The sequence below is a fragment of the Acipenser ruthenus genome, chromosome 14 (genome assembly GCF_902713425.1).
Source record: "Acipenser ruthenus chromosome 14, fAciRut3.2 maternal haplotype, whole genome shotgun sequence".
NCBI classification, from domain to species: Eukaryota; Metazoa; Chordata; class Actinopteri; order Acipenseriformes; family Acipenseridae; genus Acipenser; species Acipenser ruthenus.
In genome coordinates this window covers 16513709-16531548 of record NC_081202.1, presented here as the reverse complement: position 1 = coordinate 16531548, position 17840 = coordinate 16513709, and the positions used below count along the sequence as shown (strand labels likewise).

The 17840-nt window shown below is 35.0% G+C and overlaps 2 protein-coding genes across 2 annotated transcripts; one reads left to right on the top strand and one right to left on the bottom strand.

The window, feature by feature from the left end:
• Nucleotides 1–31: 31 nt before the first annotated feature.
• Nucleotides 32–6551, top strand: LOC117419790 (DNA/RNA-binding protein KIN17-like). Its single transcript, XM_034032904.3, has 13 exons — nt 32–301; nt 797–891; nt 1112–1155; nt 1258–1380; nt 1542–1723; nt 2399–2447; nt 2712–2769; nt 2949–3069; nt 3600–3650; nt 3944–4012; nt 4147–4246; nt 4559–4659; nt 5507–6551. The coding sequence occupies exons 1-13, from the start codon at nt 188–190 to the stop codon at nt 5564–5566; spliced, it is 1167 nt and encodes a 388-aa protein (XP_033888795.1). The 5' UTR covers nt 32–187; the 3' UTR covers nt 5567–6551.
• On the bottom strand, nt 6445–17840 carry LOC117419789 (inter-alpha-trypsin inhibitor heavy chain H2-like). Its single transcript, XM_034032902.3, has 21 exons — nt 17641–17840; nt 17288–17380; nt 16629–16673; nt 15695–15867; nt 15389–15493; nt 15070–15232; nt 14820–14927; nt 14246–14374; nt 13916–14032; nt 13185–13353; nt 12586–12711; nt 11671–11852; nt 10787–10972; nt 10481–10620; nt 10153–10325; nt 9802–9933; nt 9372–9485; nt 8470–8668; nt 8214–8386; nt 7827–7938; nt 6445–6805 (listed from the first exon to the last, which is right to left on the bottom strand). Exons 1-21 carry the CDS (start codon nt 17728–17730, stop codon nt 6658–6660), a joined length of 2877 nt encoding a protein of 958 aa, XP_033888793.3. The 5' UTR covers nt 17731–17840; the 3' UTR covers nt 6445–6657.

Genomic DNA, 17840 nt, shown 5'->3' with positions numbered 1-17840 from the left:
AGTATACAGGAACCACACTAAATCATGACGATTCAACGGCGAACACAGAAACTAATGAGATTTTACGCAAAGGTCCTCATTTTAGATGACGTAGACGTCAATATTAACAAGTGTGAGCGGTGTTAAGGTTTTCTGAGAGCAGACTTTTTGTAGTTTGTTTTATTATTGTGTTTCAAAGTGAAAGAAAATGGGGAAAGCGGAATTCCTATCTCCAAAAGCCATCGGCAACAGGATAAAATCTAAAGGGTTACAGAAATTAAGATGGTATTGTCAGATGTGTCAGAAACAGTGTAGAGATGAGGTGAGTCCTGTGTTTGGTTAGCTGGGGTTTAGTACGGTATTTCGTTTATGTTATTTGTATTAAATAATAAGTTTGGCGTGAACAGATTTCTCATGTATCATACTTTAAGTTTGTTTAGTTTAAAAATATAACCTGCGTATCAAGACATGTTTAAATAGAGTTTAACTATTATTGTGCATTTCCATAATCTCACATTTGGGCAGTATTTACTAGTTAGCATACGTTTCAGAAACTGTGTTCTGCTGAGCACTCACTTCAGAAAGTGTACCTTGTTATGTCAATTTCATAACATTCCCCAAATGTGTAGTTGTAGCTGCAGGGCTACAGGTTTCTTGGGCAAATGCTGACAACATTTACATTAAAGATACATTTTTACCATTATTGCCCCGTCAATCATAAAACCGTTTATCAGAACCAAACAATAGTGTTACAAGTTTATATTTCAGGTCCAAGAGTGACACATTATCATTTTTTGTATTATTTATGTTTTATTAGAATGGGTTCAAGTGCCACTGCATGGCCGAATCTCACCAGAGACAACTATTGCTTGCTTCAGAGAATCCTGACCAGTTTATGGACTACTTTTCAGAGTAAGTGTACATCTGCAAGAGCACCTTATTACTAAACGTTTTCAACGAAATTATATTGTACCCGCTGCATCAAGTAGAAGACGTTGTAAATAATCTAAAGAACAGAAGTCTGCATATTCATTATTAATGTTGAGTGATCTAACACTGGACTTTAGTATAACAGTCTATATATGTATATATACAATATATATATATATTTTTTTAATTTTTTTTTTTTCAGGGAGTTCAAGAATGAATTTTTAGAGCTGATTAGAAGAAGATTTGGTAAGATTGGTATCATAGAGAATATCCGCTGTAAACAACGTGCAGGACTTTTACTTGTCTTTCTTGTTATGGTGTTAACATGTTGTTAATTGATCATTTTAGGAACAAAGAGGGTACACAACAATATTGTGTATAACGAGTACATCAGTGACAGAGAACATGTCCATATGAATTCTACACAGTGGGAAACACTGACGGATTTCACTAAATGGTTGGGCAAAGAAGGTATGCTTTTTACGCAGATAATGAAACATGTAGTTCTTATGTTTTAGAAGTTGTTTTCTGTTGGCTGAAACTAACCTTCATTTCCAATCGTGTGTGTGTTTTATATTCTGCCATTTTGCTGTATTGCCAGTAGGCCTAATGATCTGTTCCTTTATGTTTAGGTTACTGTAAAGTGGATGAAACACCCAAGGGTTGGTACGTACAGTATATAGACAGGGACCCCGAGACCATTGCAAGGCAGCAAGAACTTGAGAAAAAGAAAAAACAGGACTTGGATGATGAAGAGAGGAGTGCAAAATTCATCGAGGAGCAAGTTCGGAGAGGAAAGGAAGGAAAAGAAGGGGTATAGATCTCTATTTTATATTTCACTCATAGAACAAAACTGCCTGTCCCACAATGTGTGCAAACATGGATAATTTTCAGTAAAATAATTCACAATTGAATTTTCTATAAATATTTTAGCAGGGCTAAAATATATGGTCGAAGTTTAGGAACAAAGGGGGAAATTTAAAATATTTAAGATAGTTTAGTCATAGTAACTAGTGCATAGTCTTTCAAGGCATGATCCTAATCTTAAACTTACCGTTTTGTAATGCAAATGGTAAGCAGTGTCAATTATGTTGAAGCTATTGAGCCACTGTTTCTGCAGCAGGAGGCCTGCTGGTGCACATTTTGTCCTTTTAATTGCTTTATCTGAATTGCTTGTCCAAAATCACTCAGATGGTCAGATTTTGTTTATAAATAAAACAGTTGCATCTTTTCCTTTGGTAAACTTAAGCAACATTATATTACCAAGCTACTCAATGTTGGCATGGCCCAGTCTGGGAAGATTCCACTTAGATTTGTGGGTGCCTGTACAGTAGGGCTCTATGTGAACTTCAGCAGATGATTTTCCTCTCAATCACAGAGCAGCACAAAGTTCATTGCATTGCTTCATGAGGGCCCCAGGCTTGATCAGCAATGGAAAATAAATTTGAAAGGCCAGTATAAATACAATGTTAACATTTGTTCCCCCTAGGAAACATCATTTTTCACAGAATTAAAAAGAGAAAACGAAGAAGAAAAAGGTATGTTGAAATGTATTTATTTGAATGGTTTATTGAATGGTTTATTGGTATATGGACACAGGAGATTATGCAGTTGAGACTTAATGCTACTTGTTTATTTAAACTGTGCTCGTACAATCCTGCCTGCTGTCCTGTCGGTCACACATTATTTTAAAGGGTACTTTGCTGGTTCATACTTGCTTAAAATGCTATTGAATATGAAAAATAAAATCTTTGATATGATCACTGATTTACCTTTTGAATGTTTATTGTCTTATTGCCTAGTTGCATTCAGTTTAAACAAGGGACCAAGTACATCCGCTGCAACTTCTTCAAAGTCAAGGTAAGAAATATGTTGCGGAATTGTGTTCCATACATTTAGTTTCATACCATTTGTTTGATTTGTTTTCAGATTTGATAGCTAGTTAAGTTACTGTATGGTCACTATTTTCAAAACGAATGGTGTTTCTAAATTGATGGGTTTGTTTGTTTGTTCCTCAACAACGTGTTTCTGTCTTTTAGTACTTCTCTTGGTCCCAGTGCACTGCAGGCTGCAACTGCATCAGTGAAACGAAAGGAAGCGAGCCACAGTTCTGAGTCTAAGGAAAAAAAGAAGAAATCTGCCCTGGATGAAATCATAGAAGTACATATTTAAAATCCACTCCTGCATGTTATTTATAACACAACTTTGTTATTCTCTGAATCATAAGCAATAATGAATAAAGGACTGTTGCATTTATTTACTGTTTGCCGCTCAAGAAAGATTGTAAAGAAGAGCAACCAGAATTATTCTGGGTTTAAAAGGCATGTCATATGCAGACAGGCTAAAATAATTGAATCTATTCAGTCTTGAACAAAAAAGGTATTGACAGTGTCGACCCAAGGGACTTTTTCGACCTTAAAAAAGAACCAGGGGTCACAAATGGAGATTAGATAAAGGGGCACTCAGAACAGAAAATAGGAGGCACTTTTTTACACAGAGAATTGTGGGAGTCTGCAACCAACTCCCCAGTAATGTTGTTGAAGTTGACACCCTGGGATCCTTCAAGAAGCTGCTTGATGAGATTCTGGGATCAATAAGCTACTAACAACCAAACGAGCATTACCATTTACCATTAATTAAAAACAATAATTTGTTAAATTACTCATTACTAGATTTCTTGTTCATTTTAGATGGAAGAACAAAAAAAGAAAACATCCAGGACAGACTATTGGCTGCATCCTGTAAGTATTCTGCAGAAGAACACTAATGCACCTTTAGACTAATACAACTTCAGATCAATTAAAGTCAACTTGGGTCTTTAAAAGCAGTATTACAGAGATTTTATCAGGTTAAATAAAATGATTACTGTAAGCTGTCAAAAATGTAAGTTTACTACTGTATTGTGGATTCACAGCCACCATGTTATACTGCAGATGTCCATTTGAGTCAAAAGTTATAAATCAAAGAATAATATTTTGTGTATTATTATTTATTTATTTATTTATATATATATATTTTTTTCTTTTCCCACCAGAATATTGTTGTGAAAGTATTAACCAAGAGGCTGGGTGATAACTATTACAAGAAGAAAGGACTAATAAAGGTAACATATAAGGCCAGGTGTGGGTTTGAGAGTGGAATAAGGTAGAAGACAAGCACTGGTGACTTGTGAGTTATGTATGTAAAATGTAAGGTTTGAAAGAAAAAATCTTGACACTTTGCTGTAATAATGAATAGGATGTCCAGGAGAAGTACACAGCGATTATAAAGATGGTGGATTCTGGTGACAAACTGAAAATTGATCAGGCTCATCTGGAGACGGTCATTCCAGCACCAGGTAAAAACAACAGTAAAATAATCTGGATAAACATAAATACTGTGCTAAAGAAGTATTTTATTTTGTATACAAAAAGCTGCAGATGAAGTTTTACTCTTTTACAGCAAAACAAAGCATATAAACCTTCTTTTACCCAGGCTTGTTAAATGATCATCTTCTGCTTTATTGCATTATTATATATGATGTACATGTATGGGATTGTAGTAGAAAGAATGGGGGATTGTTTTGCAGTGTAATTTTGTATATTTGTAATCCTAGACCGATTTATAGCATGTTTGTTTTATTGTTTATATGTAATGTTTATTTCTTCAGGAAAACGAGTACTGGTGTTAAATGGTGCTTTCAGGGGAAGTGAAGCCATCCTCGATTCTATAGATGAAAAGAAGTTTACTGCCTTAATAACTCTTGATTCTGTAAGTGTTATGCATGACAGCTGCCATTTTGCCCCATATATACGTGTTTGAATAGTCCTGTCCCTTTTTAAAGGAAGTTCAGATAATGTTGAAATGTGTGGATAGTAATGATTCATCATCTAGCTCATTGTAGTTTACCAAATGGTTCTTGAATGTTTATCGTTTATATTCCTTGTTAAATGATCATTTGATCTTATGTATCCTGCGTAGCGGATACATGTAGTATTGTAACCTGCATACCATGGTATATATCTAGGGCTTGACGTTTTCTGGGGTTTTGTTGAGCACATGACGTGCCTTAACACTTATTTTGAGCCGATTCTGTTTCCTAATTAAAATCTCAGAAAAAGCTGTTAATTACAATGTCAATTGTTTTTACCTTCATATCTTGACTGCACCTGATACTGCTTTGTTTAATTTTTATTTCAAACAGACGTGACAAATTACGTCAATTGCGCATCACTGATCCTAACTGCATTTCATTCTTGCAGTCACCTAGTTTATTTTTGCGCTTTTATTATTTTTCACTTGTTTATCAGAGTTGTCCTGACAGATTTTATTTTCAGTACGGAGTGTACACTGATAGCAAGTCCATCATTTAAAATCTCCTTGATTTGTAGCAATGAAAAAAATTCTTAAACCCAGTTTGTATTGAGTAGTTTGCTCTTAATTAGGAGACAGCTAAACTACTACCAATTAACATTTAAAGAGAGGTAGAGATTTGGAAAATAGAAACCGAAAAGTTCAAGCCCTATATATATCATAGAGTGAAATGAGTGTATCATTACACCCCTAGTGGATTGAAGAAATTACTTTGCAACTGATGCTCATAATGTTTTGATTTTAGGGGCGCCTAAAAGGACGGAAAGTTGATGTCCCGTATGAAGATATTTCCAAGCTGGCTTGACTAATAAGTTTCACATATTTTCTGAAAGACCTAGACACCATGTTGCTATCTTAGCTTTTCAGGACAATAAACTCTACTATGTCAGGGTTATCCTTATTTTAACTGAATAATGCTTAAAATTGAACTCTTAAAAGTTTAATTTTTCTGTTATCACTATGTAAAATTTTCCCATGTGTTATACCGCAATACAGATCTGTATTGCTTGTGACATGAAAAAGAATAGTGCTTTATTTACATTTCTCATATATTAGTTTTTTTCCCCAAATACTTAATGAAATGTTTTCTGTCGCCTACTCAATGGTGTTTGGGTTACAAATAGTCAAGATCCGAATCTTTGATTAAAATGTTTTCTGATTTAATATAATTCTTGCACTTCAGCTCCTCCTTTTCTGCCATAGCCTCAGTTCAGAGCACTGCACCAACCCTTATTTCATATTCCATGTATTTCTTGAGAAATTAATACATATTTCAAATTGTTCTAGTACTAGTTGCTGATGTTTATTTGATTTATTCTAAGTTTGACTTTCGTCTGGTCGATATTGTGTGGGTGCAAAAGTTTTCACCAGTCTTGTTATGTTCTTTAAAGAGTTATAGCTAACAAATCTAGTATGGTACCAGATATAATTTTATGAAAATAAAAATGCATGTTTTCTGTAACATGCGCATATAGGACCTTTGCTATGACCCCTTAATATAATATATACTGGAATCCCTCAAAGTCGTCCCAGAAGACACATGGCCCCTCTATACAGCTGGTCAATAATGTTGGGTTTGACTGTATGTTCCAATAGATAACTTCTATTACTTAAAGGGATCCTAATCACTCAATCCAAACATACACATTGTAGAGGTAAGTTGAGAAAAAAATTCAAACCAGAGACAGTATATCTTGTATTAAACTATAAATTGCATAATACAATCTATATATTTTAAACCAACTTTCAAAAATATAATATTGTTGAATCAGGTTTGGAATGAACTGAGGTATTGAATTTGATAAAATGCTAAGTGATTTTTAGATTTGTAAGAATAGTTAATATATTCAAAAATAATATATCCCAATTGTTATATACTTTATTAAATTGTAAGATTCATGAGCGCTGCAGAAAGCTGTCAAGATGAGGAACAATGTAATCTTTGTAATGTCCATCAATGAATCCCTTCCCACTGTTGTGAATAAACCAGCAGTAGACATTAGTTCCATATACTTTGTCTGTCCTATAATCTTTTTGCCAGCCTCTGTTGGGGGGGAAAAAATAGAAAACATTTAATATTAAAAAAAGAAATAAAGGCTGGACATTTTTGTTTTTTGCTACATCTGAAGTATTGACATTATTTTAAATAATAAAACTAGGTTAGCAGTCCAATAACAGTACATTTGTATTATTGTTAACAAATAGCTGTTGCTTTGTAAGTTTCAAGCACATATCCTGTGATCACTGGATCTGAAAATGGAAAAACTGACTATTACATTCTTGATAATACAACCAAATGACAAGAGGCCTTATTTAAATTTATTAAATTCTTGTATATATTAACATAGGCATTAGTAAGTGTGTGTTTTTTTGTTTGTTTTTTTGCTGCAACTAAAAAGAATGAGTATTTATTTTTTTAAAACTGTTGGTGCTACCTGACTTGATTATGACAGTTAAGAAATATTATAGTTGCAGTACACTATACAATATGCATTGATATAGCTATAGCTGTATCTGTATCCATTTATAAGAAATATTATAGTTGCAGTGCACTATACAATATGCATTGATATAGCTATAGCTGTATCTGTATCCATTTATAAGAAATATTATAGTTGCAGTACACTATACAATATGCATTGATATGGCTATAGCTGTATCTATCCATTTATAAGAAATATTATAGTTGCAGTATACTATACAATATGCATTGATATAACTGTATCTGTATCCATTTATAAGAAATATTATAGTTGCAGTATACTATACAATATGCATTGATATAGCTATAGCGGTATCTGTATCTATTTATCTTTTCTTCAGCAAGCATAATTTGCATTATATTTTTTTTAATGTAGCAACACAAAAAAGAATGGATGATTAGGGATGATTAATGGTGTGAACTTTTCAAATACCATTCAGAAATAAGTAACCTTCAAACTCTAATCGGGTCATGATTCTGTAAAACTTTTTTTTTTGTTCTGTCTGACAATGCTGCATGTTTCATGCAGTGCAAACTTTGTCACTGTTGTTTTTTTGAGTGGTTGAGCCTGCATGTCTTATACCTGGTTACAGCAAGTTTATGTCCCTTGACCTCCATTGTAGCCTCAGGTTTCTTTGGATCTGATCCAGGGTGCACATTGAATACCTTTACCTCAGGTTCACTGAAAAACTGGCCTGAAACAAACAATACAAAATACAGCCTTATAGGATTATTTTTTGATACCTCATGTGAAGCACACATATTCAAACAGTACACACGAATATAATCGAAAAGATGTCTAAAGTGACCCATCTGGCATACGTTCTCTACATTTTAGCCAGAATGCATCAGACAGGTTTCCTAACCTGCGAGTATCCAGCCACCTTTTTAAATGAGGTGAAATAGGCACAAGATTACATTTTGTGTGATTGATGTCAAGTGAATCTGGTTTTGGATGAAGGCTACTTACCAAGTAGTCCGTGTACTTCAGGTGAGAACATGTTGGTGTGAGGAGTGTAAACTCCCAGGAAGTCCACATTGACTGGGTGTTTCTTCCAGACACGGTGAAGTAGAACCATAAATGATATTTCTTCATTCACGCTGACTGTGACACGAGTGTCTTTCTTGATGGAGATCTTAACACTGAATCAAGAACAGGATGTGTTTGCAGTGCAGCTGTACAGTATATTGCAGTTCACATTGCAGAATCAGCTTTTTCAACTCACCCATTTTGTGTCATGTTTCCCGTTTCTTCCCAGGAGAAGATATGGGCATACTTCCCATTCGTCACAGAGATGCGCTTAGTACTGATCTCTACTTTCATATCCTGTTTTCTGCAGTAAATTGCAATTGTTCCAAAAAAGGTACTCATTTTTGTCTCTTCTAGTTTCTTGGCTCCAATCAGTTGACCATTAACCACAACACCTGCATATAAACAAACAACAGATATGACTTATGTGTTGTAAAACTAAGTGTGTTAATAAACATTCTTATAGGTTAAACAGCTATTTGAAGACTGAATACACTTCTAACCATCTCTAAAACAATTGAAAACGTTTTTGTAAACTGCAAACATGATTTAATTAACCAAAACAGGCTTAGAAAAACCTTAACAAAACAATCATTGAACAGACCTTAAGGTTTTGTGAATAGGGTCCCATGTTTCAGAAAAAACTCTGAAGCAACATCAACACAAGATGACAGCATTCAAGTAAAATGTTGACTCCTGAAGTGACCCTCATTTCGTCAGACCCAAATTTGGTTCTCCAAATCCTCTGACCCTCATGTACAGTATATTCTAAAACCCTCAATATGTGTTCAGAAATACACTGCAGATACCCCCATTCTGCACCCTTGTTTACCAGAGACAAAAACCTAAATCATTTTTTTCAGATCTCTTCTGCAAAACAATAAGATTTAATACAATACCTTAACATGTTTTGTTTAATTAGTAATTACAATTAAATAACCTAAACATTATTACTTTATAACAATGTGAACCTACAATAGCAGTTTGTCATTAAATCCCCAGAAAATGAATAAATGATCCATACAAAACCATATTGTTCATCTTCATTCATGAAAATATAGAGTAACGTACAGGTAATAAGCCATGTTAATGTCTTACCTAAGTCAGGATCGGACACCAGGTTCAGAATTTTGCCGGGCTCTGAATCAATGTTGAAACAGATATCCTGTTTACTCTTTGGCAGGTGAATAATGAAGTGAGGATCGTTTTCAACTGGAACGTAGAAAATCCATGCATATGAAAAAAAGAACAAGACACCAAGAATGAGTTAATGCTACAAATGTTTCACATTATTTAAAAAAAAAAATGTTTATCTATGTAAAGTTATTTTAACTTCTGACACCCTGCTTCCAAATGCTGTACCAGTATTAAAGGTAATATATCAATTATAACTAATATCTTATTTTGTCGCTTACACTGTATAATAAATGTCCGATATTTCCACAAAACATCGACAGTTAAAAAAAAAAATACCATATTAGTCAAATAATTTATGCGTTGCTACTTTCACGTTACAGGTGTGTAATACCCAGTGTGATGTGATTCGGTAGAGCTTCCACCAAATCAGGACCTATCTGAGCCAAGGCGGTTGGCTGCGCAGTTGGAAATTGTGCCCAAGGAGGAGGGCCGTAGGTGAGCGAGACTTTCCTTCCCAAGGAACCTAAAAGAAAAATGCTTTGAGAATTGTGTAGGGAACATAAAATAAGTTCAGTTGATTATAATTATTATTATTATTATTATTATTTTTATTATTATTATTATTAATAATAATAATAATAATAATAATAATAATAATTTTAGTAGAATGACCCCCTCCTCACTTTTACAAAAATGAGACATACTCAATTCTTATTTGTTTTATACAGAAAGTTGACGCCACCTGAGCAGCAGCCCTGTTTGGGATCTTTCGGAGAATCAACCAGTAGCCTCTCATCACCACTCTCACTCTCTACCAGCATGGCTGTCATTGGTGTAACAAACTGATGCTGCAGTGACATGCTCACAATCCTCTGGGTTATTTTCCTCTTCTTGGCAGCTGTTGAAGCCAGTGACCTATTTATACATTGAAACATGTAGTAGTGACTTTGTTGATTCCACAATTCCTTTACACAATATTCTGTAGGTATATATGACATTCTAAAAACAAGCACATGCAACCCTTATTGAAAGTATTATCAAGGTACAAAAAGGCTAGTTTCCAAACTGACCTCTCAGCTAAAAGCTGGTTGATAGTGATGTAGGCCCAGAGTTGCCTGGCAAACCCGGGGTTCACGTATCTCTGTAGGGCCAATATCTCATCAAGTTCATGGACATCCGCTTCTGCCTGAAGGGACAGATCCATTGTACCCTGAAAAAAACACAATATGTGCTCAAACTAATTCATTTTATTACTTGTATTTCTGATTACCAAGTGGATGCAATCATTTCCACATGAAAATAAAACTAATCTTCATCATCAAGCACTGCCATGTACTGTATATACATCTTCAAATAACAGCATGTGTGATACGTACAGAAGAGGCTGTAATAACACTCTGCAAAACCGAATATCCATGAGGTTCAACTCTGCCAGCAACCACAAGCTCCGACCCACTGAAGTACTTGTCAAAACTGTTCTGTGTGACATCAGTTACGGCTTCATCAGGATACTCGATTAAAATCTTCCTGAGCAGAGGAGAAGAGACTTGTTGGTAGAAGTCCTGCAGAGTGCCAAGAAGATAACAGTGTCAGGACACTTAAATACTCACTGGCAAAACATAAATCTGAAGATCTATGACACGTCTAACAGGGGCAGAGGCTGGGCGCGAACCAGTGACCACACACACCGCAAGCGAGCATCTTAACCACTATGCAAAATAGCCAGGCTCCTTGCATTTGTGGTTATAGAGCTGCACTGCACTGCCTGTTAAATGCATAAAGCAATGACAAAGTAACAATACATTGAATTGCCTGACACAATCCTAAAAGGTTATTGTACGGAGGATCATATGAGAAAACTGTACCAACCCTGTAACGTATGAAGGAAGATAAATAATTTATCCAAAGTGCAATGGCCTTAATACGTAAAAGAAAAATATATTAATGTACAAACTATTTCACTATCACTTTTTATTTCCTCATGTTCAAATATGGTTAAAGTCACTAACTCTATCATCCTTAAAATCTTCCTAGTCCACTGGCATTACTGTTTAAATCTTTATTACTGGGTTCATTGTGTGATTCATTTTTTAGCTAAGGAAACACCAAAAGGCCATGGACATTTGAACAGGTTAGTGTGCCTGTGGCAGAGTGAAAGCCCTAAACAATCACAGATGTGGCCATTCCCCAGTTAGGTAATTGAGTGCTATTTGGGGAGTGGCTGTGTATATAAAAAGGTGATAAATTCTTTCTACAGCACCTTCAGCTGCTGAGAGGCATTCTGATTGGCATAAATCCTCTGAGCCATTCCCCGATTCTCCAGCGCAATCCTCTCCAGGAAATCATAGTCCACATCAAATCCCATCCCAAGAGAAAAGAGGGAGAACTCGTCACGCATTCTTTTCTTCACGTTCTTCTGGATGGCGCTCAACTTTATCTCCCCTTATAGTTGGAGAAAAAGAAAAAAACAGGAATATCGGTCAACACACTATCAATTAATGTTGAAAGAGATTCAAATGTAGAATACAGATGCCGACTGAGCTTCAGTTACATCTTGTGCCTTATCATTAATGCCTAGGGTTCCTCAAATAAAGACTGAACTGGCTGGCTTGATTGATAATGAAAACAAAGACCTTAAAATTAGAACAAGATCCTTCACCAGTTGTTAACCCTTTAAACTATTAAGAATGTTGTGTTCCATTTTTGTAGATACATAAAACATTTAATTTGTGTTATTTTGTATTATGATATAGGAGGCTGTGTGGTCCAGTGGTTAAAGAAAAGGGCTTGTAACCAGGAGGTCCCCAGTTCAAATCCCTCCCACCACTGACTCATTGTGTGACTCTGAGCAAGTCACTTAACCTCCTTGTGCTCCGTCTTTCAGGTGAGACGTAGTTGTAAGTGACTCTGCAGCTGATGTACAGTTCACACACCTTAGTCTGTGTAAGTCGCCTTGGATAAAGGCGTCTGCTAAATAAACAAATAATAATAATAATGATTCACAACTATACATTGTTGCGTGGCATACGAATAAGTGCATTGCAGTTTTATATTTACTTATGTGCTAGTTATGCAGGTTGCAATGGCAGTTTTAATAATTGATATAGTATTTGGCATGAGGGTAAATGTCATCTATAAGCAAACTACAAAAAAGAATGAAGAGCATTCAGCTTACCAACGGTAGGATCTCCATCAGAGACCAGAATAATCATAGAAACTGAGCGAGGGTCTATGACTCCATAGTTCATGGCGTTAGAGAGCATGTGAGTGGCTCTTAGAAGTGCCTCATTGATATTAGTACCTGAATCAAAAGAGATTACCAAAAACTGGGGTTCAGTGACTATCCAGTTAAATTGACTGAGTTTGACCGAGGAATCGGGAAAAAGGTCTTTTGCCGACTTCTTTAATGAATAAATATACATTTGATCTAAATACGTGTTATAACTGTAAAAGCTTGTTTCTGCTGAGATGTGGTCAGTAACCTCTAAGATTGGAATGGATCAGTTTCCAGCTATTCTAACAAAATGCTGAATATTTGTATAGGGTAATGTATTAGGTTACTGTTAAAATAAATGTATTAAACACACAGCTATGACTTAGTCTTCCCTTGATGTTTTAACATGTTCCACTTTATTCAAAATCAAAGTATTTATTACTTTCATTACAAGTCCAGCACAATGTGTATTCGTTTAAGCTTAGGTGAGGTGCTTGTCACTTTGCTGGGGCCTGAGATCTGATTTTGTAGGTAGAACAGTAATTCCCAAAACTACTCACCTCCATTAGGCTGGATTTCCTGGATGTACTTCTTCGCTTCAGAGGTCTGGATGGAAGTTGCTGGAACCAGCTCGTCACTCCAGCATCGAACATTGTGGTTAAAGTCAATGATACTGAAGAAGTCATCATGGCCAAGGTCATCCAGGATGGTCTGCATTGCCTGAACAGTCTAAATACAAAGGGAGAAAGTCATTGGTATTGTAAAGCATTATGTCCCCTGCTGTACGTTAGCTATATTTTCTATCAGTTCGAAACAAGCTATCATATGCACATATTTAAATTCTCATTGTTATCTCTTGCAAACCATATATTACATCTTTAAAACACTGAAGTACTATAAAAGCATTTAGGTTTCTAATTATAGCAGGAATGCAGAAATACCATATCTGTTCACTCGGGGGCAGTATACTACTAGACTACAAAGTAATATATCTTACTGTAAAGTGCTTTGGAAAGACTGCCTTGCATGACTTTAGAAAACTGATTTATGCTCAGGGTTTAACATGAATTGCTGTTTAACTGATTTGATTGTGTCAGTTGAATAGAAATGTATATATTTGTTCACAGGTTAAAGGCTGCATTAAGTAACAACTTGTGAGGTGCTATCTTGATTTTTTTCAGTGCTGCAGATGGTCTAGGGTGAATCCACTGATACAGCAGAGAAGTTCCTGCCTTTAGAGTTTAAAAAAAAAACACACTTGGTGCTTAGCAGTGTATTTTGGGCCTCTTACCTGTTTCATCTTTAATCCCCACATAGAACCACTGACGTCAATGACAAAAATGATGTTCTTGGGAAGAGGTGACAGATTGATGGGACCAAAAAAGTGCACAAAATATCCATCGGAGACCTATGGAAAGATGTGAATAAACATGAGTTTTGTGAATAAACATGAGTCTGCATATGTTGTGCATAAAACATGAACTATTACTTTGAATCTTAAATGGGATCTCCTGAATTTGATCTACCCAGTGTTAACTTCCAGACAAATTCCATAAAATTCTATAAATCTCTAACATTTCCAAAAAGCAAAAACACATGTCATGAACCCAAGTAAACTTACCTGTAGATCTCCACCATTGTTTTCTCGGCTCACATCATATTGCACTGTAAAGTCTCCATCAACAGCAGTGGAAGAACAGTTATGACATTTACGCTGCTGATGCAGAGTTGGCTTAAAACAAACATGTGCCTGAAAAATCAAATATAATGCATGTTATCTTAATCACTTTGGACATGACACAAAGCTAGTTATGGGCTGATTTAAAGCATAAGGACCCTACTTTACAGCTTGGGCAAAAGCAAAGTTATGTTTTCAGAGAGGAGTAAACAAAGGTTAACTATAATATAAGCAAGAATTCTTTTTTGGTAGTATTATATTGCAATTGTTTACCTAAAACATTGTCTTGAAAGCTTCAAAATACAATGTTAAAAATGCTATAATGTACTTTTTTTGTTCATTTTTTTGCATTAAATGTCTGTAAATTTACCAAAACCTAAATACAGTTTCACACCTGTGACTATATATTAGAAGAGGAATATGTTAGTAAATTCACAAAATAATAATTAATGGCAAATATTTTCTGCAGTTCAGGAGTCTTAAGGTTAGAAACTTTAAAGATGGTGGGTTTTTTTACCTTCTGATTTGAGGTAGTGACTTTGATGAGTCCTTCAAAGTGTCCTCCAAGGGAGTTTAGTGCTCTAACGAAAGCAATGCCTTTTAGTTCATAAATGTAGACATCCACCTATGAAAAACAATTGTTCAAATCATACAGCACTCATTTTCATATGTTGTAAGGAAGATGAATCACTCTTTTTCTGGTATCAGACATACGTTTACACCTGGATTGGTAAATATATAACTGCAAAAATATAGCATAAATGTACCTGAAATTGTGGAACAAGTTTGCCAGGTTGAAGGTTAAGATTATATTCATACACTCCCAGCTTTCTCTGCATCATTCCCTGGTAGTGTATTTCAAATTGGATCTTACTTCCTTCAGGGACATGCACTTCAGTTTTGAACGTTTCCATGTCATTAGAATTTGTTCTGAAAACATCAATTGGGAATTTTAGTATGCTGCCAGTATAAATTAGTATTGAATTTTTTACCTAATTCATATCCTATTAATATAGATACATAGGACTTTGTATACTTAACTGGACATTTGTTAAATAACATGTAGAATATTAAACTTTATTTCACCTTATTATTCCAGCAGCCTTCCCTCTTGCTCTAGCTTTTGCATAGAGGCTTCTAGCAACGGTCTTTTCCTTAACAGAACCAATGAATGTGATCCCATTCACATCCCTGCAATGGGATTTAGAGAACTTTAATTATATGCAACATTGTAGGAGGTTTGCTCATTGAGAATTCATACCCACACATTTTAAATTAGCAACAGTGTGACAGATTTATAACTGCATTGTTTATAAATAATTTTGTACTTAAAATGAGAGTTAAGCAAATAAATCAATGTATAATGAGGTATTGAGAAATCAAGGAACTCACATAGTGAAGTTAGAGATGAAGGCACTTTTAGGTATTTGCACATTGAACACAACACTCTGTGCATGCTGGGCCGTGTTGACCACTCTACTGCAGATTGTGGTGTGAGCAAAACGGGAGGTGATTCTGGCCTCCACTTTATAACTGTGGATGTGGATTCCATCTCCAGTTTCTACCTAAAATGCAAAACGAATGTAAAATCTCAGATCATTATTTATACATAATGTGTTATTTAGTAACCTTCTAAATGGCTTGATTTAGGTTTTTCCACCAATAAGCACTGGTGAGCTGGTGACTTGTAGCACACAATTACTGTTTTCTTACTGGAATATTCACCTGGTTTACAAAGCCTCTGCACAGATGTACAGCAATTAGATTTGTTTAAGAATCATCAATGATCACTACAATTTAGAATTTCATCCAAAACTTCTACTGACATAGCCAGCTTCAACCAGCATTATACTAAATTTCCAACCAGGCCTGCTCTGTTTTATCATAAAAATAAATAAATGAGTGTCATGATGTTTTATATGGATCTGAACAGCAGATCAAAGCAAATGGACACTGTAAGGACTGTGTGGTTCAGTGGTTAAGTGGTTAAAGAAAAGGGCTTGTAACCAGGAGGTCCCCGGTTCAAATCCCACCTCAACCACTGACTCATTGTGTGACCCTGAGCAAGTCACTTAACCTCCTTGTGCTCCGTCTTTCAGGTGAGACGTAATTGTAAGTGATTCTGCAGCTGATGCATAGTTCACACACCCTAGTCTGTGTAAGTCGCCTTGGATAAAGGCGTCTGCTAAATAAACAAATAATAATAATTATAATAATAACTTGTCAGTCACAACAATGTCTCTAAACGAAACAATTGATTTCTAGATCCTCTAGTTACAGGAGCCACAGTGTTCTTTCTATCGCAATAACAAAATGAAAAAAATACCTCAACTTCTTCGTTTTCTACTTCATCAGCAGTGAATGTACTTCTCTTGACAATATCAAAGACACAAATGTTAAAACATGCACAGAAATATTGACTTTCAGTAGGTTTATAACATACAAAGAACTGTTTTTAATTAATGGTAAGCACATATCCCTTAAAAGAGGAGAATCAAAGAATTAGGCACAATTGACACAACATTTCTATGTTTTAGGTCATTTAAAAAAAAAAAAGTAGAATCTTACGTTGATAAAATATGAAATGTTATTAGGAAACAAACATACTAAATATACAAACTGCATTTCAAACACAAAATGTATTTCAAAACCACATTTAAAGAAATGCATTCCTGTGAGTATTTAAAAGTGAATACAACTACTCCAAAAAAAATGTAAATATTTTGTAAATGAAAATGTTACTTAATGCAGAAGAATACAATTATTTAAAATTATTATTTACATTTGCATTAATTGACAAAAATAATGAAATTACACATATTGGTCTGAATTACTTTACTATGTTTCTAATCAAACAAAAGTACTTGTATACACTTAAATTGAACATTTTTTGCAAATTAAGAATGAATAAATTGTGCTGCAGAAGTATGTCAAGCCTAACTTGTCTTCAAACCATTTTAGACAATTGAGTTACCCTGCACTTACCCGGTTTCTCTCGTATCTGTTAATCAGCTTTGGTGGAGATTGGCCAGAAATCTTGATGCTGCCTTGCTCTTCATCTTGTCCAAGTCGTGTATCCTAATATATAGAGGACCAGTGTTAATGCAAATCTTTTTATTCCCAAATAACTAGCTTCATTTCACAAACCTTTTTTTTAAATGCATTCCTGTAAGAATCCCATAACTTTAGGTACATTTTCCCTTTTTTCCAGACTTTAGAATAAAAATATTTCTCTGGATATGGTAGGACTTTAGAAAAGCTATTTGTCAGCATATATTCACATACACATAATTCATATTAGTACCTACAAACTATATATTTTAACACAAAATGCTCACATAAAAATCTCCAATTTCTTCAACAAAAAAGTCCAAACTACTTGCTTTAGACGCAAATAATAGACCGATAAAACACACAAGGCGCCTCATTCTGCCTGCCTGGCTGCCTGTCTGTCTGCAATGGCAATACAAACAGATTGTCTAAGTTGGGCAGTGCTCCAAACCAGGACAAAGTAAAGTGAATGATAAAAGTGAAAAGT

Excerpts from the sequence above, each read along its gene's own strand:
- LOC117419789 (XM_034032902.3), bottom strand. The coding sequence starts at position 17,730 with ATGAGGCGCCTTGTGTGTTTTATCGGTCTATTATTTGCGTCTAAAGCA. Across the intron at positions 17,381-17,640 it reads AAGAAATTGGAGATTTTTAT|GATACACGACTTGGACAAGA; the intron begins GTGAGCATTTTG and ends TCTATATATTAG. Across the intron at positions 10,973-11,670 it reads ATGCCTCTCAGCAGCTGAAG|GACTTCTACCAACAAGTCTC; the intron begins GTGCTGTAGAAA and ends GGCACTCTGCAG.
- LOC117419790 (XM_034032904.3), top strand. The coding sequence starts at position 188 with ATGGGGAAAGCGGAATTCCTATCTCCAAAAGCCATCGGCAACAGGATA. Across the intron at positions 1,381-1,541 it reads TAAATGGTTGGGCAAAGAAG|GTTACTGTAAAGTGGATGAA; the intron begins GTATGCTTTTTA and ends CTTTATGTTTAG. Across the intron at positions 4,013-4,146 it reads AGAAGAAAGGACTAATAAAG|GATGTCCAGGAGAAGTACAC; the intron begins GTAACATATAAG and ends AATAATGAATAG.